This window comes from Saprolegnia parasitica (genome assembly GCF_000151545.1).
Source record: "Saprolegnia parasitica CBS 223.65 unplaced genomic scaffold supercont2.141, whole genome shotgun sequence".
NCBI lineage: Eukaryota > Oomycota > Saprolegniomycetes > Saprolegniales > Saprolegniaceae > Saprolegnia > Saprolegnia parasitica.
The window spans coordinates 33622-57444 of record NW_012156535.1 but is presented as its reverse complement, the minus strand read 5'-3'; the positions used below and the strand labels follow the sequence as shown (position 1 = coordinate 57444).

At 60.6% G+C, this 23823-nt stretch overlaps 13 protein-coding genes across 13 annotated transcripts in view; 5 read left to right on the top strand and 8 right to left on the bottom strand.

Moving 5' to 3' along the window:
* Positions 1-106: 106 nt before the first annotated feature.
* On the top strand, positions 107-865 carry SPRG_14842 (hypothetical protein; the record flags this gene model as incomplete). The annotated part of the gene is made up of 1 exon (XM_012353983.1): positions 107-865. The coding sequence occupies exon 1, from the start codon at positions 143-145 to the stop codon at positions 863-865; it is 723 nt and encodes a 240-aa protein (XP_012209373.1). The 5' UTR covers positions 107-142.
* A 202-nt stretch (positions 866-1067) lies between these two features.
* SPRG_14841 (hypothetical protein) lies at positions 1068-3016 on the bottom strand (the record flags this gene model as incomplete). Its single annotated transcript, XM_012353982.1, has 2 exons — positions 1068-2244; positions 2289-3016. 2 exons carry the CDS (start codon positions 3014-3016, stop codon positions 1068-1070), a joined length of 1905 nt encoding a protein of 634 aa, XP_012209372.1.
* Positions 3017-3188: 172 nt separating this feature from the next.
* Positions 3189-9120, bottom strand: SPRG_21467 (hypothetical protein; the record flags this gene model as incomplete). Its single annotated transcript, XM_012353993.1, has 3 exons — positions 3189-7945; positions 8071-8425; positions 8452-9120. 3 exons carry the CDS (start codon positions 9118-9120, stop codon positions 3189-3191), a joined length of 5781 nt encoding a protein of 1926 aa, XP_012209383.1.
* A 1397-nt stretch (positions 9121-10517) lies between these two features.
* SPRG_14840 (hypothetical protein) lies at positions 10518-11281 on the bottom strand. Its single transcript, XM_012353981.1, has 2 exons — positions 11211-11281; positions 10518-11146 (listed from the first exon to the last, which is right to left on the bottom strand). The coding sequence occupies exon 2, from the start codon at positions 11140-11142 to the stop codon at positions 10660-10662; it is 483 nt and encodes a 160-aa protein (XP_012209371.1). The 5' UTR covers positions 11143-11146; positions 11211-11281; the 3' UTR covers positions 10518-10659.
* A 634-nt stretch (positions 11282-11915) lies between these two features.
* Positions 11916-13062, top strand: SPRG_14839 (hypothetical protein; the record flags this gene model as incomplete). Its single annotated transcript, XM_012353980.1, has 5 exons — positions 11916-12281; positions 12324-12485; positions 12534-12872; positions 12921-12962; positions 13018-13062. The coding sequence occupies 5 exons, from the start codon at positions 11916-11918 to the stop codon at positions 13060-13062; spliced, it is 954 nt and encodes a 317-aa protein (XP_012209370.1).
* Positions 13063-13414: 352 nt separating this feature from the next.
* On the top strand, positions 13415-13790 carry SPRG_14838 (hypothetical protein; the record flags this gene model as incomplete). Its single annotated transcript, XM_012353979.1, has 1 exon — positions 13415-13790. The coding sequence occupies one exon, from the start codon at positions 13415-13417 to the stop codon at positions 13778-13780; it is 366 nt and encodes a 121-aa protein (XP_012209369.1). The 3' UTR covers positions 13781-13790.
* A 36-nt stretch (positions 13791-13826) lies between these two features.
* SPRG_14837 (hypothetical protein) lies at positions 13827-14306 on the bottom strand (the record flags this gene model as incomplete). Its single annotated transcript, XM_012353978.1, has 1 exon — positions 13827-14306. One exon carries the CDS (start codon positions 14304-14306, stop codon positions 13827-13829), a length of 480 nt encoding a protein of 159 aa, XP_012209368.1.
* A 923-nt stretch (positions 14307-15229) lies between these two features.
* SPRG_14836 (hypothetical protein) lies at positions 15230-15829 on the bottom strand (the record flags this gene model as incomplete). Its single annotated transcript, XM_012353977.1, has 1 exon — positions 15230-15829. One exon carries the CDS (start codon positions 15827-15829, stop codon positions 15230-15232), a length of 600 nt encoding a protein of 199 aa, XP_012209367.1.
* A 944-nt stretch (positions 15830-16773) lies between these two features.
* Positions 16774-19489, top strand: SPRG_14835 (hypothetical protein). Its single transcript, XM_012353976.1, has 12 exons — positions 16774-17173; positions 17221-17339; positions 17394-17458; positions 17516-17607; positions 17657-17961; positions 18006-18203; positions 18253-18359; positions 18408-18506; positions 18551-18781; positions 18827-18950; positions 19005-19195; positions 19241-19489. The coding sequence occupies exons 1-11, from the start codon at positions 16794-16796 to the stop codon at positions 19133-19135; spliced, it is 1851 nt and encodes a 616-aa protein (XP_012209366.1). The 5' UTR covers positions 16774-16793; the 3' UTR covers positions 19136-19195; positions 19241-19489.
* On the bottom strand, positions 19214-20131 carry SPRG_14834 (hypothetical protein; the record flags this gene model as incomplete). Its single annotated transcript, XM_012353975.1, has 1 exon — positions 19214-20131. The coding sequence occupies one exon, from the start codon at positions 20129-20131 to the stop codon at positions 19379-19381; it is 753 nt and encodes a 250-aa protein (XP_012209365.1). The 3' UTR covers positions 19214-19378.
* A 1059-nt stretch (positions 20132-21190) lies between these two features.
* SPRG_14833 (40S ribosomal protein S15a) lies at positions 21191-21872 on the top strand. Its single transcript, XM_012353974.1, has 2 exons — positions 21191-21221; positions 21385-21872. The coding sequence occupies exon 2, from the start codon at positions 21386-21388 to the stop codon at positions 21776-21778; it is 393 nt and encodes a 130-aa protein (XP_012209364.1). The 5' UTR covers positions 21191-21221; position 21385; the 3' UTR covers positions 21779-21872.
* Positions 21873-22203: 331 nt separating this feature from the next.
* Positions 22204-22851, bottom strand: SPRG_14832 (hypothetical protein; the record flags this gene model as incomplete). Its single annotated transcript, XM_012353973.1, has 1 exon — positions 22204-22851. The coding sequence occupies one exon, from the start codon at positions 22849-22851 to the stop codon at positions 22204-22206; it is 648 nt and encodes a 215-aa protein (XP_012209363.1).
* Positions 22852-23299: 448 nt separating this feature from the next.
* The window catches only part of SPRG_21466 (hypothetical protein), a gene marked incomplete at both ends in the record, with an annotated part of 1013 nt that continues 489 nt past the window's right edge, over positions 23300-23823 (bottom strand). The window contains 2 exons of the mRNA XM_012353992.1: positions 23300-23633; positions 23665-23804. Of these exons, the coding sequence (XP_012209382.1) occupies positions 23300-23633; positions 23665-23804 (474 nt within the window). The remainder of the gene's footprint in view (positions 23634-23664; positions 23805-23823) is intronic.

The window sequence follows — 23823 nt, the reverse complement described above, 5'->3', positions numbered from 1 at the left end:
TACAAATACATCTTTTTTCATACGTAAATCAAGATAGCATTGTACCTCGGGTATAAAATTGCTGGCGACCACCGAGCTCGCTCGAATTTGGCTCAAAATCAAGATGGCCCTGTACCGCGCGGCCCAGAAGCATGTCAAGCTCATGGACATCGACGTCCTGAGCGAGAACGAAGAGAGCGACGTGCAGGTGGCCAGCGACCTCAGCGACGCCAGCGAGGACGACGAGGGCGAGGCTAGCGAGGATGAGGACGCCAGCGAGGAAGAGACTCCGGCGCACGAGACGCCGGCGGCGCGCCGTAGCCGCGTGCAGCAGCTCATCGCCGAGAGCAGCGACGACGAGTCAGACGATGAGGAGCCGGCGCCGCTGAAGAAGACAAAGAAGAGCGCGTTGGCCGACGACTCGGACTCGGACGCGGAAGCCGGCGAGGAAGAGCGGCCGTCGTTTCTGGATGACTTCGTCCCGACGACGTTTGAGAATGGTGCGAACGGCTTTCGCTGCAAGAAGTGCCCCAAGATCCAGCTCCAGAACGAGAAGGACGTCGTGAGCCACCTCCAATCCAAGAAGCACCAGCGCAACGCGATCACGCCCGAGGAAATCGAGAAGCGGCGCGCGGCCAACAAGCGCAAGCAGCTCAAGCGCAAGCTCAAGCGCGAAGCCGCGGGCGAAGACGGTGCGTCCAAGAAGAAGAAGAAGAAGATGGAAGCGGCGGCCAAGAAGGCGGAGGCGGAGGCCAAGGCCCCGAAGAAGCCGACGACAGACGACGCCAAGACGGCCGCTGCCAAGAAGGCTCCTACCAAGAAGGTTCCTACCAAGAAGGTTCCTACTGAGAAGGCTCCTGCGAAGAAGAAGACCCCGAAAGCGTAAATAAGAACTCATAGATCTACGTTCCCGGGTACATTCAGACAATATTCGCGTGCGCATCCATCGCCACAGAGCACTAAAGGTGAGGAGGTTAGACGTGGTAGTAGTACAATCAAGAACATAAATGCAGTACGGATTAGGTCATCGAAAAGACCATGTGCTCCGCCGGCCACGCGACGTGTGGACTATCAGTGTATCAAGTGGCTCACTTGATGGTGACCGAGGTGTTTTTGAGGATCTTGATGTTGTACACGAGGCTCGTCACGTCGTTCAGCATCGGGTCCAAGAGGTGGACGTTGCGGTCGCCGTCCTGGACGACCAAGTACGAGGTGTCGCGGAGGTCGTCGTTGCCAATGCCTTTGGCGTGGTCGTGGATAACCTCGTCCTGCTGCTTCGAGTGCATCGTGGTCTTGGCGATGCGCTTGTTGCGCATCTCCTTCTCGGGCAAGCCAAAGCACGTCAAGTGGCTCATGAAGAACCACTGGAGCGTACTGAGGCGGCGCGCGCGGCAGACGAGGACGGCACCGCCGTTCTTGCCTTCGGCGTCCACTTCGATCCCGTCGAGGTAGTCGCAGACAATCGACGACGAATTGTACATCGCTTGGCGCGCGAGCGAGTGCTTCCGCAGGAGCTTCCAGTGCTTGAAGTTCCAGAGGTGGTCGAGCGCTGTAATAACCGCGAGGTTGGCAAGCATCCCGAGCACGATCGAGCCCCCGACGCGAAAGTAAAAGCCTTCAAAGACGTCGACGCGGAGGCCGTCGAGCTTCTCGACCGAGTTTTTCAGCGCGACCGACGTGTTGTTGTTGTACTCGATGAACGGCGGGACGTAAATGAGCAAGACAGCACTGAGGTAGAGCGACATGACGCTGCTCAAATTGAGGTAGCCCATGAAGGTGCTCTGGCCGTTGAACGAGACGGTGCCGAGGAGGTTCCAGAGGATCTTGCAAACCTTGAGCACGGCGCAGTTGACCCACAGAAGACGCATGCTGCAGCAAAACATCTGCAGCGAAAAGAGAAACTGCGGGCTGAGGTTGTTGAAGAGGTTGACGTTGCGCATAAAGATAAAGCAGTTTTGAATGTCGAGAATGACACTCAGCGCGTAGCTAAACACGAAAATGTCCGAGTTGTAGCAAAACATGTCGTAGCGGAGCGCGTGGGACGCGTGGGGAAAGTACTTGGGCATGATGGTCCGCAAGACGCGCGAGATGAACGAGTCCGACTTGGTCATGTCCACCTCCATCCACTGGACTGTCCGGCGGCTCGCGAGGTACCCGCCGACGCCAAAGAAGATGCCCGTCAGCTTCACATAGAGCGCGATGGTGCCGAACGCGCTGTTGGTCATCATGAGCCCGAGCTGGTAGACCGACCCGTCTGCAAAGGTGCTTTTGGCGATAACCACCTTTTCTCGGTCGCATTGTAGCTGTACGTGACGTTGCAGACACCGTACCCGAGCTCCGCGACCGGGTCGCAGCCCGAGCAAAAGTTGCGCGGGAAGATGCGGTAGTACTTCATCTCAAAGCTCTGCGGCGTCGAACTCGCGTTCAGCAAGAGCTTGGTCGTGAAGCGCATGTCGACAGCCGACCGCCCCGGGAGGTACCCACGCTCCATCAACGCGTCGCTGCTCATCGACGCATTGCCGAGGTTGGCCGTCTCGTCGTCCGAGAAGGCGTGCGAGATCGCGTTCCCGCGGTAGAACGTTATCGTATCTTGGACCAACGCGAGGCGCACGTTAGTTGCGACGGCCAAGTCGACGGCGTACTCGCCTTGAAAGATCGGACACAGGTTCGTCTCTGGCGTCAGCGGAAACGACCCGGCCGAGACGACGTAGACACGGTCGCTCTTGGTCACGAGGTTGGTCACCGTGTAGTTGGCCATGCGCGTGCCGGCGTTGGACATGGAGCCAAGCGACGCGCCTTGTAGAAAGGTATACTGGTCGTTCAGGCCCTCGAGCGTGTCACTGGCCACGAGCGGCGTCGTGAAGAAGAGCCCGTTGCCGAGGAAGTGGTTGATCGCCCAGTTGTTGACGATCGAGTCGGCGGCGATGAGGATGATGACGAGCAGGCCCGCAACCGAGATGCTGTGGTCGTACAGGCGCGTCGCCCGCGCCGTCCAGACCGGCGGCACCGCGCCCACGAGGTACGCGGCCGCAGGCATTTTGCTTCTTCACCCTGCAATGCGCCCAACTTTTGAACCCACCGAAACCGGCCTTTCCCAAGCGTCGCCCTCAAAATAGGGCGTAACCGCCATCGCATCCTAGAGTTGAAGAGGAAAGGTCCTCGACTTGAAGTGGCACATTGTATATTCACAGCGAAATACAATCGACTTGTTAGATGGCGCCGTAGCTCGTCGGCGTCGGCTCGTCCGTCTTCTTCTTCTTGGTGGCCTTGACCTTGGGCTTGTCGGCGGCCGGCGCCGGTTGGAGCGCCGTCACCTCGTTCGCGACTTCGTTCCCGAGGAGCTTGTGGACCTCGAGACCGGACGTGAACGCCGAGTTGAACATGACGCGCTGCTGGAAGGCCGCGAGGAACGGCATGAACATCGAGATGAAGAGGATCGGGCCAAAGACGATCCAGCCAATGACGACGTCAAAGCCCTTGGCGATGTTGACCATGATGACGTGGTGCTGCTTGAGGCGGCAGATCGTGTACTGGAGGAACCAGTAGAGCACGAGCGCGAGGATAACGATGACCTCGGCGAGGTGCGTCACGGACAAGTACATGAGCGACCCAATCAAGAGCACGAAACCGAGTGCCGAGAGGTTGAACTTGATCTTGCGGAGCTTGCGCTGCTTCATCGTCATCTTCTTGGTCACGCGGCTCGCGACGTACGCGACGCACGCAAAGAGAATCAAGAAGACGACGCTGGCGCCTGCGAGGATGTACGGAAGCATCGGGTTGCCCTGCGCGACCGTCGTGTGCTGATCCTTGTAGAAGAGGCGGTACATGAGCTGGAGGTACAAGCCAAAGGCCACGAGGAGGAAGCGCGTCTTGCGCACAAACATGACAAAGCGCGAGAACGCCGTCGAGTGCTCGAGGTACTCGAGCTCGGCCGACCACCAGCCAAACCACGACTCGGTCGAATCGTTCTTGGTCTGGAGCCAGTTTTGCCAGTCGCGGTAGCCGGCAATGACAAAGTCCCAATCGAACGCGCTCGGGTTGAAGATGAACGGCGACCAGACCCACGTGGCCGCAATGAGCCAGAGCGAGTAGCTCATGACGCCATAGTTCTGGTTGGTCGGGAGCACGCACTGCTGGTACCAGTTGGCGTAGCAGCGCGCCTGCCACTCGTATGGGAGCGGCTCGACGCCGTTGTAAAACGTAATGTCCTGCTGCCACGAGCAGTTGCACCAGTTGAACGTGCCGTAGATCGCAAAGAGCACGAGCAAGAACATTAGCTCGACGCCGCGGTAAAAGTGGCTAAACGCGTAGAACCGGAAGAGCTCGGCGAACTTTTCGTGCTTGATCGTAAAGCCACGACCGGTCGCGCGGTACTTGGCGCCGCCGTGGATGAGCGTCCGGTCAAAGTAGTGCATGCGGTTGCCCATCTGGAACGTGAAGAAGAGCGGGCCGAGCGTCATGACGTTCCAGAAGAGGAACGTGACACCGTGGCGGAAGCCGCGCTCGACACCGACGACACCGATGACGGGCACGACCAAGAGGAAGCCAAACTGCAGCGCCCACGACGTGTTGAGGACGCCCGAGATACCCATGCGGCCGAGCTGGAGGTAGAACGCGTCCATGCCAGACAAGGCAAAGTAGATCTTGCCGTAAATGAAGAAGTAGACGCCAAAGACCGTCATCGTCTGCGTAAAGTACCAGCCGAGGTTGCCGTAGAACCACGAGTTGAGGCGGAAGAAGTCGAGGCGGTTGGCCATGCGCATGACGTCGCGCGACGTGACGCACTCGCCAGCACCCGACGAGAGCTTGGCCTCAAAGAGCGCGAGCTGCTGCATGCCGACATCACGACCCTTGCCGACCTGGATGAACTCTTCGTGCGAGACGCGGCCACCGCGGAGCGTCGAGTTGAAGCCGGCAAAGATATCTTCCGAGAGGTTGATACCACGCGACGCCTTGGCCGTGCCGCCCGTGCCCATGGCAAACATCTTGTCAAAGATATCCGGGTGCCCGTAATGCTGGCGGACGTAGTTGTACGCGAGCATGCGCTGGCCGAGCGAGACGAACGAGAGCTCCTGGATCTGCATGAACGACGCGAGGTTCGAGACCGCGCCCGTAAACACGTACTCGCGGAAGCCAATGATCGTGAGCGGCGAGTTCTTGTGCTCCGGTCGGTCGACGGTCGCGAGGAGGTTGGGCATCTTGAGGCACTCTTCAAAGTACCCGTCCTGGTTCATGTCGACGCACTGGATGAGCTCGCCGCGCGAGAAGACGACGGCGTGGTTCTGGTTCTCCGGTTTGCCTTCGCCAATGATCGGATCGCCGGGCAGCTCGATGCGGTAGACTTCCGTGACCTTCTCCTCGTCCTTGCTGGCGCGCACCAGGCACGAAAAGTACTTGGGCGGGCCTTCCTTCATCTTCTTGGGCCCGTCGACGTACGCGACGCGGAGCGACGGGTGCTTCTTGAGGAGGTAGTCGATGTCCTTGGCCTGCTGCTTGTCCTCTTCCTTCTGCTTGCCGTAGATCTGGCACGTCACGACGTAGTTGAACTTGAGCGCGACCATCTCGTCGAGCTCCTTGTTGAGCTCTTCGGACGCCTTGTGGTGGCCGAGCTCGAGCCAGTAAAGGAACCGAATCGCCTCCTCGTTGTACATCATGCCGCGGATCGTGCGCGCAAGCGTCTGGCCGCGGTACGACGCCCAGAGCTGGACTTCCTCCGGGCTCTTGGCGATCGCATCCTTCTCGTTCGAGACGCCGAGACGCTCCAAAAAGTGCTCCCACTCGTCGCGGTAGACGGTCTGCAGGTAGTAGAGCAGCTTGGTCTCGCCGCCCTTGCCCTCCGTCACGAGGAGGTCCTTCATCGAGTACAAGACGATCTCCGAGTAGTACGGCGTCGCGACCGAGAGCGAGTGCATCTTCTTGATCGACTGCGCGTCCGGCATCTCCATGAAGAGCGAGTTGGAGAAGAAGCGGAGGCGGCGCTGGCCCTCTTCCGAGCGCGGCTCCGCGTCAACGTTGTCGACCGTCAGCAGCTGGTACGCGCGCGAGACGATCGCCATCGTCTGCTTGTCGCCAATGAGCGCGTTGAGCTGGTTGGTCGCATACTCGTGCGTCGGGTCGGCCGCAATGAAGAACGAGTTGGGCTTGAGCGGCGTGTCGTTGAGCACCTTGGCGAGCGCCTCCTGCTTCGAGAGCACCTTCTTGAGCTGCACGAGGAGCTGCTCGACAGCGTCGATGACGCGGTACAAGGCGCGCTGGAACGTGAGCGAGTCGCTCTTGGCGGCCTTGGGCGCATCCACGATCGCCTTCATGGCCACGCTCGCGGCGGTGCGGAGCGCGTGCAGGCCCGAGACGTTGAGACCCTTGAGGATCGCGTGCGTGTGGACCGCCTCCTCGATAAAGTCGTAGCACGGCTCCATGTCGGCATGCGCGTCGCCGAGCAGCACCTTGAGGACGCGGACCGTAAACTTGTACGAGCCGAGGCAAGCTTCGATACGCAGATCGTCCTTCTTGAGGCGCTCGCGCATCGCGGCTTCGACCTTGTCGAGCGCCGACTCCTTCTTCTTGTCGCTCTTGAGCTTGTCGTAGATGGCCGCGCAGTCGGAGATGATGTCGAGGGACTCGTCGAGCTTGCCGGCCGTGAGGAACGCCGGCGGGTACAAGCGGGCTTCGTCCGTGTCGTGGCCGTCAATGAGGTAGCTCAAGACGTTGAGCTCGCGGTTGTTGATGACGTCTGCCTCGCGCATCGAGCTCAGGCAGCGGTTCCACGCCATCGCGAACGGGTAGACGCGCTCAAACTCTTTGCCGTCAATGCCCGAGACGTGCCCAAACGACTTGTGCATCGAGATATTGGTGAGCGCGCTCCCGCCTTGGTACAGCTGCGCCTTGATCTCGAGCGCGTGCTCTTCTGCGGCCTCCTTCTCCTTGGCCGACACCTTCTTCTTCTTCTCTTCCATCTTGGCTTTCGAGGCCTCGACCTCGGCCTCGTTGGGCACGAGCTTCTTGTTGAACATCTTGGGAATCGACTTGAACGCTTGGCGCAGAATGCGGAAGGACCGCAGCTCGCCAATGCGGAGGTTGAAGCCGCGGATCGAGCCAAAGACGACCGAGAACATGGCGTAAAAGATCTGGCAGTCGTAGAAGAAGACGATGACCGCGGGCAGCCAGAGGAAGACGATGTAGATGATGTTGTGGTAGCTCTTCTGCACCATAAAGTGCGACACTTGGAGGTACTGCGTCGGGTCCGAGAGCCAAATCATGAGCGACGTCTCCACGAGGTTCTTGACCATAAAGTTGTAGTCGAAGAGGAGCTTGACCGTGAACATGAAGAGCCAGAAGCAGCTGTAGCGGCACCACGCCGACCACGGGACCGGCAGGTTCCGGCCCACGTACCCGATGAAGAGGCCCGAGAAGAGACGGTTGACCATCTCGCCCGCGACAAACAAGGCAAAGACCGCGGCGCCACCGAGGAAGACGAGCGGCCCCATGTCGGCGCGGCTGAAGTCGACGAGCCCGATCAAGAACGCCGGCAGCTTGGTCGGCATGTCCGCCGCCGGGAACGTGCACGTAGCGCAGTTGAGCTTGCCGTTGCCCGCGTTGTTGATGACGTCGAGCGCGGCCTTGTAGTACGCTGGCATGCACGTCGCCTGGTTGTACTTGATGCTTGAAATCGCGCCCGGGTCCGAGAGGTCGTAGACAACCGACGTGCCCTTCTGCGAGAAGCAGTCCTTGAGCGTCTCGAGGTAGCAGCTGCAGCGACCGCCGAGGAGCTCGAGGCACGGCTGGAACGGGATGTCGGCCATGAGCATCTTCATGTCCTCTGGGAGGTACTGGAACGTGGTGTACGGTACGTAGTTGGACACGCCGAGGCACGTCGCGAGCTTGGGGAGGTTGCACGTCTCGACCTCAAAGTCGTCGTTCATGTTGTACGAGAGGCGCGGCTTGTAGTAGAGCTTCCCGAGGATCGTGGCTTCCTTCCCGAGGTCCGGGCCGTACATGATGGGCGACTCGGGGCAGTAGAGCGTCACGTTGACCGCAAAGCCGACCGTCGCGATGAAGAGGCAGAGGTTGAAGAGGAAGATGCGCCGGAACGACCAGAGCGCGCGGACCCACGACCGCGTCTCGATGAACGTCTTGGGCACGTCTTGCGGCTGCCCCTTCTTGTTGACGACCCGAGCGCCGTCGCGATGTTGGTCGCGTCAAACTTGAGGCACTTGGTCGTCCAGAAGAACTCGTTAAAGTCGTCGTAGTTGCGGATCTCCTTGTGGGGCGCGCGCTGCCCGAGCGGCGTCTTCTTGTCGTTGTCCTTCTTGACCTCGGCGTAGATCGGGCGGATGATCGTCGCGAGGTACGTGCCAGGCTCCTTGGGCGACGAGTTGGGCGTCGCGGTCGGGAGGAGCGAGTGGAAGAGGAAGCAGAGCAGCTCCGGCGTCTGCCGGAAGTTGCCAGCCTCGCCCACATGAGAAAGAAGAGCACGATGTCCACTAGCGGTTCCTTGGAGAACGCCGGCGTCTGCTTGAGGTACTTGCACCACTTGCCATAGTTGTCGAAGAGGCGCATGTGCAGCTTCTCGATCGCGAGCTTGGTGGCCTCGGCCGCGTCCGCGGGCAAGAGCGGCGCCACGATCTCGGTCTTCTTGCTCTTCTTGGACGACTCGAGCGGCGTCGCGAGCGGCGTCTCGAGCTGCTCCTTGTAGTTGGTCAGAAGCAACGTCACGTGCTCGCGCTGGTTCTTGACGTTGTTCTCCTGGAAGCCAAAGATGTTCTTGAGCGACTCGAAGACATCGCCATGCGTCGGCGACGTCGTGAGCGCGTTCGTCACGGGCGCATACCGCGCCGGGAGGTTCTCGAGGTCGAGAATGTTGTAGCGCGCAGTGGCGCCCTTCCCATCGCCCTTGCCGCGCTGGCTCTTGATCATCGTCACGTACCGACCCATCTTGTTGGCCAAGCGCTTGCTCGCTTCCTTCTCTTCGTGCGAGAAGTCCATCGCGAGCGCCCGCTCCATGACCTCGATGGCCGTCGCGAACTCCTTCTCCGCGGCCGCCTTGTCCTCGCCGCTCTGGGCGGCGACGCCCGCGTTCACATGCAGCATGGCCTCGTCGTAGAGCTCCTTCTGCGTCTCGAGCGCAGGACTCATGGAGCTCATCTTCACTTGCCCGCTCGACGTGAAATTCCAAAGTGGATCCCAACCCCATCAGGAGGCGCCGGATACCACGTATCCGGACGAGCCCCAGGTTGAACTTTCAACACGACTTGGTGTTTGTATGGAGCGGGGTGGGGGGCCCTCACATGACGACCCGCCCAGCCCGATCTGCGATGGCTTCCTCGGCCGTCCCTCCGCCTGCGCGAGCAGGATCGGCATGCAGAGTACCTAGTCCGAGTACTGTAGCCACGCAGATATTAGCCACACTCTAGTTGGTTGCGGAGGCGATGTGCGGCAAGACAGCCAACGCAGTCGTGGTCGTCTGGCGCTGAATCTCGCAGCCAGACGACTCCTGGCACAGTCTGCGAAGTGCGGCGAGGATCCCACTCTGGTTGGCAAAGCCTCATGGCCACCAGATAGTACGGTACGGAGCAAGCAGATCTGGGCAACTGCACCGTTGATGCATCACAACGACGGCGAGAGGACTGCACGCAAGCCTCCATCCTCTGCAAGCGAGTAGCTCGTCTGCTCCGAGAGGCACCGATCCACTACGACCACGTCTGTGCTGATCGCACGAGGAGATATCGAGTCGTCGGGAGTACCAGATGTATTAAACTGAGCCAATCGAGGCGTGTCAGGGCAGGGTGGGGGGTCCAAAACAAAGCTGTGAGAGGTGATAGCCACAGAATATCACTCGCTCGCATATCTAGGCGCCCAAGTCGACGCATTTCGCAGCGAGGCCGCAGTTGCCGCGACGGACGACGACAATCGGAGTGACCATCCGCTTTGACGATTAAGAGCTTATTAGTCTTAGTGTGATCCAGAGCCTGAGGCGATCCAGAGCTTAGTGCGCCTTGCGTCCTGCGCCTCGCTTGATGCAGCGCTTGTCCATGCGACCACCCCTAGGCGGCTCGTGGCTGCGCGCGCTGTAGACACGTTGCTGCTAGAAGAGGTGGTGCTGCTCGGGGTGTCCCGGTATGGCGTGCTGAGGCAGCCGTCCTAGAGCATTTGACCAGCTGCCAAACTTCTGCGTCGCGAGGTCCGACGCGCCATCAAGCGCGGTGAGTTGCGCGATGAACCTCCTAACCTCCCAATCATGCGGTCGCCGCTTGTCGGAGCACGATCGTCATGTCTGCCGTGCAGATCGTCCCTGAGCATCGGTCTCTCATCCAGCGAGCAGATGAGGTCGTCCTTGCGTGCCCGGGTTGCGGTGCTTCACCACGATGCTAGCGCAGGCCGCCGACTTGAGCCAACGTCCGCGTCGACTTGAGCCAACGTCCGCGTCCTCAGCCCTTTGCGTCAAGAGCGACGCCTGCTCGGGCACGAGACGGCGCGCTGCCATGCACGCGCATCGCCGTAACATGAATGCGAGGCTGGAAGACTGACGATCGAGCGCTCGACCCAGACACGACGAGAGAGGCGTCGACATAAGTAGTTATCGCAAAACGTAAGTTCGTGTTTACGGTTGCAGTCGTGCTCTCCTTCCTGCTTTGCGTGCGGCCGTGGCTACACCCAACCCATTCGATCGTCGCCAAACTCAATTTACATGAGGTCGACGAAGGGCTGGGGCGCGAGCGTCGTGGGGATCACACCCTTGGTCTTCAAGGTGTAGGCGGCCTTGGGCTGAGCCGGCAGGCGCTTGATCTGGAGGCGGACACCCGTGACGCGGGCCTCCTTCTTCTTGATTTCGTTGGCCTTGACGCGGTCGAGGAAATCCTGGCGGCACTTGGACGCATGCACGTGCTCCACGCGCACGTTGATGTGCTTGTGGATGATGCGGTTGCCGACCACCTTGTTGACGCGGACGCCGACGGCGCGCTTGGTCACGTTGTACACGCGGCCGGTGCGGCCGTGGTAGAACTTGTGGGGCATGCCCTTGTGGACCGCGCCGTTGGCCTTGACATCGACGTAGTCGCCGACCTTGAACGTGCGAAGGTACGTCGACATCTTGATCATACCGCGCTGGCGGAACGAGCGGGCGAACATGTGGCGCGTGCGCGCGCGGGTACCAAAGGAGTGGGGCATCTTACTACACACATAGCACACAGCTCAGCATCTCCATCCTCGCATCTCCTGCCCATGACGTCGTCTACCTGAAGCAAAGAAGGTTTTACGAAAGTAAATGACCCCACCGGCCCCAGCCCGGATTCGCTCCAATTGATTGGTCACCAATACTTGGACCGCGGACCACCAACAATAGGACGGCGCCGGATACGCCGATTTGTACGGATACCTCGCCACGTGATTGGCTCGCCCACAATGCAGAATATAGTGTGATCACTGCGCCGCGACATCACGGCCCCGTCACTGCGTTCAGCGGGCTGCTGCCAGCGACAGCTCATTGCCTCTGCTCGACAGCGTCGATTGCATGTGCGCGCAGGCCACTGGCAGCTCCCTGTGCCAAGAAAACGATTAGAGTGGGTACATCATAACACTATTTCATGTATATTGGTCTCGATGTAATATTTTGACTATTTTTTAGCGGCGCAGAACCTAGAAGGAAGCCCACACGTCGTCTGCGAAGGCACGCTCGCAGCAACGACCCATCGGGTGTGTATAAAGGTATAGTATGCGTGCTTGCACTACGTTGACGCTCGATGCTGTCGTCAAGGCCCGCCGAAGCTGATTGAATGTCTTGGTTTTTGTATGTGGGTATAAAATGGACCTCGTGTTCTTGTATCAAGGTCTGGCGCTTGTATAAGATGGACCTCTCGAATATAATACGCGGTGTATGCAGTGTGACAGGTTTGGACCGAGGGTTCGGGACTCGGATCCCGCGGTCGAGCAGCAGCAGCAGCATGGAGGAAGAGTACGACGAAGAGTTCGGCGACGACGTCCTGCCCACGGCTGCGCCGGCGGCTCGCCCCGAGGCGACGGCCATCGTCGTCGATGAGGAAGAGGAGGAAGACGACGAGCCGCTGTATGGGACAGTGACCGTCACGGACGCCGCTGCTGGCGGCGCCGAGGCTTCTACCGCCCAAGACGACGGCGACGATGACGAAGACGATGAGGAAGAGGACGAAGGTATCGCAATCGTGCTCAAGGAGACGGAAGAGTCGCCGTCCAAGTCGAGCAAGCTCCGCTTCGTGCGCGGTGGCAACCAGTACGTGCGCGACGAGCACCCGCTGAGCACACCGCCGCTGCAGCCGCGCAACCCTGGCGACGTACGTCCTTCCGCCCAAGCATGTGTGGCTTATGATGCATAGCAATACGAGCCGACGTTCGAGGAGCTCTCGCTGCTCGGCATCGGCGGTCGGCGCACGGCCTTTGACGTCGACATTGACCAGCTCGAGGAGAAGCCGTGGCGCAAGCCAGGGGTCGATATCTCCGACTACTTCAACTACGGCTTTGACGAAGCGTCGTGGCGCGTACGCATCCTCATGGCTGTCGCCGCGTGCCTAAGATCCGCGTGCTAGGACTACTGCGCCAAGCAACTGCAGAAGCGGCGCGAGCTCGCGTACCAAAAGACGCAAGAAAAGGAAGCCGAAGAGAAGGAGAAGGCAGCGGCGGCGCTCAAGGCCGCGTCGGCGATGTCGGACCCCGGCTTCCGCATGATGGGCGGTCCGCGCGGCCCCATGTACCCGCCCCGGGGCCCGCCGCCGCCGTGGCACCAGCCGCCGCCGTGGCACATGCGTGCCCCGCCGACACATCCTGGCACCTCGTCCGACGACCGCAAAGACGGCTTCAAGTCGGGCTCCTCTGCCCGCAACGAAAAGTCATCCCGCAGCGACTCGCGGGTCGGTCGCGATCGCGCGGTAGGTGTCTTCTGTCTCCTCGTGCGAATTCCTGACGAGATAGGACAGACCGTGACCGCTACGACGACAAGCGTCGGGACGATGACAAGCGTCGGGACGATGACAAGCGGCGCGATGATGACAAGCGGCGTGGCGACAGCCGTAGCTCGCGCAGCAGCCGTCGGTCGAGATCGCGGTCGCGGTCCCGTGACCGTAGCAAGCGGGACCGATCGCGCTCCCGAGACCGCAGCAAGCGCAGCTCGAGCAGCCGCGATTACGACCGCCGACGATAAACCTATGGACATGATACACGTATGGCAGGTTGTACGAGGATGGCTGGTGCATGGGAGTGGTGTCGGAAGGACCGATTTTGTAGCTCGTTGGCGGGCGAGGCGTAGAATACAAACGAGCCGAGGGCGCTATCAGCCTCCTTGGACTTGGTATTCGGGGCCCGTCTCTGGCGTCTGGTGGCCACCACGTGGCGAATCCCACTCTGACTGAGTCATTCGTCGCCGCTTCACACTGTCAGTTCAGCTGTCAGTTGACTTCTTCTCGAGCATCGCATGCGCCCGCTGCTACTCTGCCAGTCGCCCGACTGCCGCCGGTACGCCAAGGTGCGTCATCTCTGCCTCGCACACGCCGGAGTGACCGCTGCCGAGAACTATGTCGACCCGACGATCCGCCGCATGAACCGCCGACGCAAGTGCCGCGTCGACACCTGCTGGAGCTACGCGCGCCTCCTCGGCCTCTGCACGCACCACGGCGGCGCCCGCACATGCCACGCGCCCAAATGCAACACGGCGTCGCAGGCCGGCGGCTTTTGCCGGACGCACGGCGGCGGCGTCAAGTGCCGGGTGCCCGGCTGCTCGGACTTTGGCCGCCTGCGCGGTCTCTGCTTCGCCCACCAGCCACGACCATCGCCTACTTGACGCACTAGAAGACGATATACATGTCTCTCAGATGATTCGATTCGTCTTATTCGAGCTTGGTCGCTGGGTACGGCACGCGGCTCCAGACGTCTTCAAACCACCCGCTGTCGTCCTCATGAAGTGCAGGTGTGCTTGCTGGCGGAGCAGGCTCTTGGCGGTGGTGGGCGCAGTAGCCGGCATGGCGGGCGTAGAGCAGACAGCCCTCCGCGCGGCAGCGCCGGACGCCGCTGTGGGGCAAGCACTTGTTCTTGGCGTGCGCGCGCTTCTCGCAGCCGTCGACGGCGCAGACTCGAAGCGGCAAGACGGACGCGGCGTGGTGAAAGCACAGGTTCTGGTTCCGAGCGTAGCTCTCGCAGCCGTCGACGCGACAGCGCCGCTTGCCGCCGTGCCGCACGCAGCGCATCCGCGCGTACACTTGGTTGGTGCAGCCGGGCGACCCGACGCACACGGCGCGGTGGCGATGGAAGGTGCACTTGGTGCGGCCGGTCGGCGCCGGGTTGGCGCAAAAGAGGCATGCAGCGGCCATGGATATGTTGGGCTGGTGGTGGGCGCGAATGACTCAGCAGGGCGCAGTGAGTCACCGGGTGAGTCACCACGCCAGCTGTCTAGTGGCCGCATTGCTCGTGCTCCTCCGTGTTCGTTGCGGCTATCCGACGCCAACATTCCTCTCTTCGGATGAACCATGAAGAGGAAGCAACCACCAACTACGTACCGCATTTCTTCTCGCCTCGTCCATGCAGCGTCTCGATACACTTGGCCGTCGTTTGTGCAGCACGGTAGCTTCAAGTCCAGGCATGTCCTAATTTGAAACCAGGATGTCGATCCAAACACGCGCGATTACACATGCCACGGACCAGACGCGGTCTTTTGGGAGGATTGCCGCTAGCCAGTTGACGGGATGCACCGTACTCGCCACGTAACGCTATCGATGACCACCGGACCACTTACGCTTACTAAAAGAGAAGACTAGAAAGCGATTCGATGCGGTGCACGACGCTGGCGGGATGAAGCAGAAGACGATTGCAACACGTGCGTCGTCGTTGTCGCCGAGACACCTCAAGCTTTTCGCTCGTTGAAGCTCAAGAAGGCACCTGACCGCTGACTTTGCCGTTGGACTTTGCACTTGCAGTAGGAGCCAGCTTGAATACCTTCTTTCGCGTGCCGCTGGACGGGCCACGTCGCTGTCGCCGCCTGTCGCGCACTCGTGTCTCGGCGCAGCAAGACGATTCAGCGGTAGCTCCAGGGGCCTCATTCTCGGTATACGGCTCGAGTGACAAGAGACCCTTCCACGCCGGCAGTCTGCGTATCGGAGCGATGATGGATGATTAGGGAGCTCAATTGTATTAGTAGATAGTAGTAGATAGAGAGAAAAGATGGGGTCGCGCCTCGTGCGCAATGCAATGGTATAAGGGTGTACGCCGTCAAAGGCGTGTGTATGTGACGACATTTTCAAGGCCGGCGTGGCGGCGTCTTGAGGTCCCGAAGGTCAACGGCGGGCATGTGCACGGACTCGGACCGCGTCACGTGCAGGACGTGGAAGCTTGTCTCGTCGATCGCGCAGTCGTCCAAGAGACTGCTTAGGATCTGCGACTCGACCTCGGCGAGCGGCGCGTCGTGGCGCAGTGCGACGTCGACAACGTTCCACGCCGTCGGCTCGATGTGCTGCGCCTTGTAGCGGTAGTGGGTCCCGCAGTAGCCCTGCAGCCGCGCCTTGAGGAGGCAGCGGGGAAAGTGGCAGAGCGCCGTGTCGCCGTGGCGGCTGCACTTGCGGCGCTCGCTCACGATCTTGTCGCAGCCAGGCTCGGAGCAGAGCCGATGGCGCGCGCCGCCGTGGCGGTGGCACATGTCGTTGCGGCGCGCGTTGCCGGTGCACCCATGGTACAAGCACGGCTTCTTGCCGCCGTGCCGCACGCAGCGCCCGCGCGCGTACACCTGGTTGTAGCAGAGCGGGTCGCCTTGGCACTTGGCGCGGTGCTTGTGCTTCTCGCACTTGTGGCTCGTGGCGTCGGTGGGCGGGAGGTCGCACCCGAGAACGAAGCAGCGCGACATGGCAAGCGATTTATCAAAACTGGGGATGGCATCCGACCGTCAAATGCACCGTGGGACGACGGCGCCAAGCGACACTCATTGGTTATAGGCGACAGGCGCCACACCAAACCAACCCAACGAGTACGTACTATTGGAAGACCGGCGTAACGCGATGCTAATACGTAGGTGCGAAGACAAGGGCGCTCTCTCTTTCTATGGCACACGCTAGGTTCGTCGCCGCGTTGGCAACGGCAAGGAGGCAAGTGGTATGCGTCGCTCGTCTGTTTTGCGGGAACGTTCGGCTTGTACCTGGCGCGCACTCACGGGGTATGAGCGTCCAACGCGCAAAAACAGGACCTGTGGATGGTCTACTCCAACCAGCGCGTGTAATGACATGTCCTAATTAGGTCGCCGCGGTGGAATGAAACCGTTGGGCCGTTTCGTGTGGAGAGCATCGTATTGTCTTCAACTCTGTGGACTGGAGGTCGCACTGCCGACTATACGATCGAACCTGGTATCTATCGTTGGTGCTTTGTAAACGTTGCAGAGTCGGACGGGTGGAGGGCACTGGGTGGAGGGTGTCGCCACGTATTACGTGGCACTCCCACGGCCCCGTAAGCAACGAAGGGTCGCGCCACCACGTTTCTCTACTACAATCCAGCTAACAAGAACTAAGAACCTTGATAGCGTTGAGCTCGAGTATATACATATATACTTCAGGATGCAGGCATTGGCGGTGTCTCTGTACACAGAACTGTCCGCTGGACGGCGCATCTGAGTTGCAGTCACGATGGAGGCGACGAGAAATATCGCGACCGATGGCGTCTCACGTCATGTCTGGCGCTGCTGTCTCTACGCCCGTCCTCCTTGTCAGTAGTAGTAGTAGTATATAAGTATCGCAACTCGGCGGCTCCAACAGTACTCGCCGCTAACACGATTTCGCGTCCGACGTACACTATTTCCGTGCTAACCCGCCGAACCACCGATGAAGGTCGTGGCGCTCGTGAGCGGAGGCAAGGACAGCATCTACTCGCTCCTCAAGTGCGTGCAGCATGGCCACGAGATCGTCTGCCTCGCGACGCTGCAGCCGCCATCCGTCAACGCCGAAGTCGACTCGTTCATGTTCCAGTCCATTGGCACGCACGTGGTCGCGAGCATCGCCGCCTGCATGGAGCTGCCGCTGGTCATGCACACGCTGCGCGGGCAGTCGCTGGCCACCGACATGGGCTACGCGCCGACCGAAGGTGACGAAGTCGAAGACCTCTATGCGTTGCTCGCCGAGGTCCAGCGCCAGTTCCCCGACGTCGAGGCCGTCAACACGGGTGCGATCTTCTCCAACTACCAGCGCACGCGCGTCGAGAACGTGTACGCCTACGATCCTCGTCCGATGAACGCGACGAGCACCGACGTAGGTGCGCGCGTTTGGGGCTCACGTCCGTGGCGTACCTGTGGCGCAAGGAGCAGGACGAGCTCATGCAAGAGATGATCGACGCCGACTTGCACTGCATCGTCGTCAAGGTCGCGTCCATGGGTTCGCCTTCTTCTCCTCCTCCCCTTCGTGTGCCTCATGCGATGCGCGTGCTAGGGCTGCATCCGCGCAAGCACCTCGGCCGATCGATCGCCGACCTCTACCCGACCTTTCTCGACCTCGTACGCCTTCGCCTCGTTGCTGCCTCTCCTAACCTATCCTGTCCTGTCCTGTCCTAGCATGAAAAGTACCAGTTCCACATCTGCGGCGAAGGCGGCGAGTACGAGACCTTGACGCTCGACTGCCCGCTCTTCAAAAAGCGCATCGTCGTGTACGCAAACAATATTGTCTATCGTAGACTATCGCAAACGGCGTTTTAGTGACGCAGCGCGCATCGAGATCCACGCCGACGACATGTTTGCGCCCGTCGGTCTCTACTGCATCGACGCCCTGCACCTCGAAGACAAGACGGACGTACTGCCGCCGCCGCCACCGAGCGCGTCATCGCCGCACGCCGGTGACGCGCCGACAATGCTTGTGCCCCGCGCGCTGCGCCCGGCCGTGCCGCACGGACGCGCTCGCAGCCGTGTCTACCGCAACCAGATCATGGTCTCGGGCCTCGCGTGCGCCGACCAGACGCTGTCGCTGCCGGACCAAGTGCACGCGATCTTCGCGACGCTGCAAGGTAGGACGCGATGCACGCGACGCTTGAACGCTCGACCGATGTAGACGAGCTTGCTTTGCACGACGCGGGCTTGGGCAATGTGCTTTATGTGCACATTTACGTCCAGGACATGGCGCAGTTTGCGGCCTTGAACGCGGTCTACGGCGCGTACTTTCCAGGCCTCTTGCCGCCCTCGCGCAGCTGCGTGCAGGTCGATATGGCCGCCGCCGTCCAGCTCGACTGCCTCGCGCTCCGAGGCGCCGGTCTTTTTCCAAGCTTTTTTCATTTGTTCCGATATGTTTTGGACGGTAGGCGCGGACCCGCGGCAGCTGACTGCGACGCAGCGCGACGTCCTGTACATCCAGAGCCTCAGCGAGTGGGCGCCCATGTGCATTGGCCCGTACAGCCAAGCGACGACGGTGCGTCGTTTGCCTCCATATATTGGCTCGGTGCTGAGCTCGTCCTAGGTCGCGCGGAGTCTCGTGTGCTGCGCCGGCCAGATCCCGCTCGTGCCCGAGACCATGACGCTGCTGTCGTCGACGTCGCCGACCGCCAACCTCCACCTCGTACGACTTATCATCATTGACGCCAATCCGATCCGACGTGCTAGAGCTTCCGCAACGGCGTCCGGGTCCTCGAAGCGGTCGACTCGAACTTGCGCCACGTCGTGTCGTCGCTCGTGTACCACTCGTACACGCCCAGCACCGGCGGAGCGCTGGCGGAGATGAGCCGCGAGGTGCTGCAGGCCAACGCCGCGCATCTGGATGCGTATGCACACGACCTCGACAGCGACGAGAGCGACGACGAGCACGACAAGACGACGGCGCGGCTCGCGCTGGCCGTACGACCGCCTCGCGTGATTCTACTTGGACCTAAGATCGGATAGACGCGGTGCCCGATCGCGGTCGTGGCCGTGCCCATGCTGCCCAAGGCCGCGCCCGTCGAAGTCGAGCTCCTCGCGCTCACGCACAAGGCGTACGCGACGTTTGCGCCAACGACCCTCCATTGCGGTACGTCCTATCTTCTTCTTCGAGAACACGCTGGACAGAGGTCTGTCTCTGTAGAGTCGGACGGACTGCGCAGCGACGTGTCGGTCCTGGCGCGCAAACTCGCGGTTGGGTTTCTGTTTGTGGCGCCGGGGCCACCGGCGACGTGGGCGCGGCGCTGCGCAAGCTCCTTGCGCGTGCGCAGCTGACGTGGCGCCACCTCCTGCATTTGCGCGTGCATGTTGTCCACGGCGCGGCGATGCCGTCGGGTAGGGTGGCCGGTTGGAGTCGGATTGATACATTGATATTATTAGGACTGTTGGACCTGGACGTGGCGACGACGTTTGTGCCCGTCGAGCACATTGCGGGGGACGCAGCGTGCGTCATCCAGCTGCTGGCGATGGACGCCGACTTGCTCGAGACCGATCTCTGGCTGGCGCGCCAGCTCTAACTCAGTAGTTCATGGCCGCCTTGAAGAGCTTGGCCTTCTCGAGGAGGTAGTTCCAGTTCGGGTTCGCCTTGGTGTTGCTCTTTGTAAAGTCGACAATGACCTTCTTCGCCAACGGGCCCTTGTGGTTGGAGAGCATTGCGTCGAGGACCATGTCGACGCGCTCCATGTTGTCGACGCGCTTGCAGAAGCTGTCGCGCTCGTCGCCCGCGAGCTCGTAGCAGGCCGTGCACGCGGTCTTCATCTGGTGCTTGGACGTCTTCTTGCGAGGGGCAGAGCCCGTGTACGCGGCCTTGGTGCACTGCTTGGAGAAGGCGCCGATGCTGCCCATGGTCGCAACGATCTCGAGCCGCTCCGACTTGATGTCGCCGTACTGCACCATCAAGGCGAGGTACTTGGGGTCGCCGCCGTAGAGCCCCGGGCAGCGCATCGTCGGCGGCGGCTCTAAAAGCGTCGGCGGCTCCATGGGCAGCGCGTCCAGCATCGGCGCGGGGCGCGGCTCGGGCGGCGCAAGGCCGGCGTTCTTGAGGTGGCACGCGCCGTTGATGTGGCGCTTCCACTTCTTGAGGCCATAGGCGGCGTCGGCCTGGATGACCGAGTGCCTCCCGGCCTTGTCGACGCAGATGCCGCACTCGATCCAGCGGCCGAGCTCGCACTTGCGGGAGATGCTCAGGTCCTGCTCGACCTCGTCGTCCCACCCGCTGCGCTTGGCCTTGGGCCGGCGGGCCGTCGCGTACGGGTCGAAGTGATACGCCATGGCTCGAAGATATAGTGCCCTGGCCCGAGGCCCGAGGGGCCCACTTGGTCTTTGTATGTGGACGGTAAAATATTACGGCTGGTGGTCAATCGGATGCGAGCACAAAGAGCCAGGCCCGGGACCAGACGTTCCATTTAGTGTCATTGGCATACACCGTAAATAGTGTTGTCGATCAATATCGTGACTAGCGTATGTTGCCTGCCGCCTAGTCTGCCACGCAAAACGGGGCTGGGTGTCAAGGGTCCATAAACAGTTTATGGACCTTTGTGTATAATTACATTGCGCTACTAGTAGACACCAAGGGGCAGTAGCCAACGCGTATTATGGGCGGTTGATGCCTGCGATTGACACGCCGCAGCTGCGTCCACATAGAGGCGGTGACAGCACCAAGAATGGACTATACAATATTTTGAATGGCGCTCTCGGCCTCACTGGTCATCTCCAACGAGGCCGTGGTCGCAACCCTCACGAAGGATCTTTTATTATGCGACCTACAGCTCTTGCGAACGACAAGCTGGTTTAGATACACGTGCGACGGCCAGGCCGTGGCCACGATTCGGCCGCCGGCCGCTGGCGTCGAGGAGGGCATCCTCCTCCGCGTCCACTTTGCCGCCGCAGATGCGAGAGCTGGTGCATGAAACCACAGATGCCGCTTTGGCCATCACAGTAGAAAGAGTCGAATAGAAACTTACGTGTCACTACAACTTGTAGCGGAGGTCAAGATCGAGTCCAATTCCAGGTCCACACGCAAGCGACCTCTCTATCGCGACGTCCATTGCCAGTCGTTTGCATCCGACATTCCAGAAGAAGAGCGTAGAGCTGCATGTCCTATTGCACTATATTATCTTGGTACCCGTTCTGTCGACCTACGCGCTCTGTGGTCAAAGCTGCTGGGTTGCGCGCCAACTCGGTATCCAATTCTCCAGTGTGTTGAAATACGGGTTGTGAGAGTTTCCAAAACCTGTGAGAATAGATATATTGACAGCCAATCAGACGCGGACTGGAATTGCTGGTGATCCACAACCAATGAGCGCGTGGCCAGTCGCTGCGAGTGGTTCATTTTTGAATTCCCTTTCAACAAGTCTTCCACGTACGTCTACATGCGACTCCTGCCACGGGCAGAAGAGATGCTCCGCGGCCAATGGCATGGGCTACGTACCATGGCATGCGCCGCGGGGCAATCTATGGAGGCGGGCGGTCGCGCGACCCCCGACCTTGGCGCCGAACTGGAGGGCTAATCCTCATTTACGTAGCATGGTTCGCATGTCCGTCCTCGCCGATTGTCTTAAGACGATGTACAACGCCGAAAAGCGCGGCAAGCGCCAGGTGTTGATCCGCCCGTCGTCCAAGGTCATCGTCAAGTTCCTCCAGTGCATGCAGAAGAACGGCTACATTGGCGAATTCGAGATCGTCGATGACCACCGCGCCGGCAAGATCGTCGTCGAGCTCCGCGGCCGCATCAACAAGTGCGGTGTCATCTCGCCCCGCTTCGACATCAAGCTCCAGGACATGGAGAAGTGGATCAACAACCTCCTCCCGTCGCGCCAGTTCGGCCACATCGTCCTCTCGACGACGTACGGCATCATGGACCACAACGAAGCCCGCCGCAAGCACACGGGTGGCAAGGTCATTGGTTTCTTCTACTAAACCATTTTCTCGGCTACGATGGAAGGGAATGTCGTTAGACTTTGGTAGCGATTCGATCTAACAACTATCGTCAACCAGTCTACTCTCCTCAACATGTCTTATTTACCATTACGTCATTGCGCCTTCTCCCGACTACTGCAATGTACAATTCTGCAATGGCCGGATGCCACAATGAGCAGCGCAGCGCAACCCACTGTCCGCGCCAAGGCAGAACACGCATTAGCATCGTTGCGATCCTCCTTGTGCCCTTCGGTGCTTGTCCGCCTTGGCTCGACGGCGGTTGAATGACCTCGTACATGTACCAAGATGCACCTCGATGACGTTGGCTTGGGCGAGTATGTCTGGCAGCCGCGATGACCGCCGTCTCGGGAGCGGCGCGTTGCCGGACACACCAATCAAGAGCAAGTATGACATATCGTACGCAGCTACTTCGAGGACACCGGCGCACACGTCTCGGTCTCGGCGAGCGGCCACAAGGTGGCAAACTCTGGGGTTGGCAAACCCGTGTTCAGGTACAGCCTCTTGGCACAAGGAATGAACCCGCGCTCGATCGTGACGAGGTCGCCGAGATGGCGCGTCCATGCCAGTCCTTCAGCGTGCGTCCGGGCGTCGCGCCACTCAAGGGCTTCGAGGTCTGCGGCGTCCGACAGTTCGAGCGACCCAGCGGCGCGCTTCGTCCACGACCGTCTTGGGCTTGGCGAGCTTTTGCAGCAACTTGCAGGGGAAGGCGAGAGCCTCGGCACGTCGCGCTGCAACACGAGCGTCCGAAGCGCGTCGCTGTAGTCGGCGAGGACACTCATGAGCTCGTCCATGTTCATAACGTAGCAGGCGGCGCGAAACTGGGCGGCTTCGTATGCTGCGAGACGGGCGTCGTGGGCTGCCTCGTCAGGCGTCGGGCTCGCGGCAGGCGCCATGTTCTGCGCGACGGCAAACGGTGGCATGTCGTCGTCATCGTCGTTGTCGTCGATGGCGAGAGCACTCGAGACATTGTCGAGGCGCGGGTTGTTTCTCGTGGTTGTGGCCAGCGGTGCGAGCTTGGCTTGGATGGCGCGGAGCAGGCCCAGAAAGTGCATGTGGCTTCGTCACGCGGGAGTGACCAGCGGAGGCTTCTTCTTGTTGGCGACGTCGATGGTCCACGTCGCCGCCTTGGCTTTCTTGGCGCCGTTTGCCTTCTGGTGCCACCGACCGCACTCGACTCGTGCTGGCGCCAAATGCCCAATGATCAGTGCCTAGCATTAGGTCCAAAGTAGGTAGAATCCCCAACTTGATCGTGGGAAATAGGACACCAGCCACCTCCAAATGTCGCCGAGTATTTTGGTCGAATCCAGTTCCAGTTTCGTCACATCAACATAGTTGATGCAAAAGGATCGTGCTAGAGCAGTCCAGACCCTTTCCCAGAGTCGTGCTACCCACATGCTGGTGTACTACTGTTCGCTTTGCCCCCCCTTGCAGTAGACGCGACGACATTGAATCGGGACGGGTGTGGTGGTTTATGAATTACAAAAGAAGAAAAGGGGGTGTTTACGCGGCCTTGGCCTTGGGCGCCGCGTCCTCGCACTCGCCCTCCTTGAGCTCGTAGCCGTCCGGGATGTCGAACGCGTCGACGGTCTCGCGCTTCGCACGCCGCGCCTCCCACGCCTTGAGCGCGCGCTTCCGGTTCGTGACGAGGCCGACGTAGGCGCAAATGTCAATGAAGAGCTTGGTCGGGTTGTACTGCGACGCGATGCCAAACTCGCTGGCGGCGTAGTCGTACGGGAAGACGTGGTGCCAGTTGTGCCAGCCCTCGCCGATCGCGAGGAGCGCAACGATCGCGTTCTCGGTCGATCCCAGACCACGCAGCTTCTTGCAGCCTTGCCTGGTTGTTAGCCGCCGAGTTGACGAGCCACGTGCAGTGGAGGATGAGCACGTAGCGGAGGAAGCCGGCGACCATGAGCTCGTTCCAGAGCGACTCGCCAAAGTAGTAGTGGCACACGAGCATCGGGAAGCCAAAGCTCATGAAGAGGTTGCCCCACGGGTTGATGGCCATCTGCCACCGGATCTCGAAG

Bases quoted from the DNA above. Each gene is read 5' to 3' on its own strand.
- SPRG_14833 (XM_012353974.1), top strand. From the start codon at position 21,386: ATGGTTCGCATGTCCGTCCTCGCCGATTGTCTTAAGACGATGTACAAC.
- SPRG_14835 (XM_012353976.1), top strand. From the start codon at position 16,794: ATGAAGGTCGTGGCGCTCGTGAGCGGAGGCAAGGACAGCATCTACTCG. The intron at 18,360-18,407 runs GTGCGTCGTTTG...AGCTCGTCCTAG, and splicing joins CGTACAGCCAAGCGACGACG to GTCGCGCGGAGTCTCGTGTG. The intron at 18,507-18,550 runs GTACGACTTATC...CCGACGTGCTAG, and splicing joins CGACCGCCAACCTCCACCTC to AGCTTCCGCAACGGCGTCCG.
- SPRG_14840 (XM_012353981.1), bottom strand. From the start codon at position 11,142: ATGCCCCACTCCTTTGGTACCCGCGCGCGCACGCGCCACATGTTCGCC.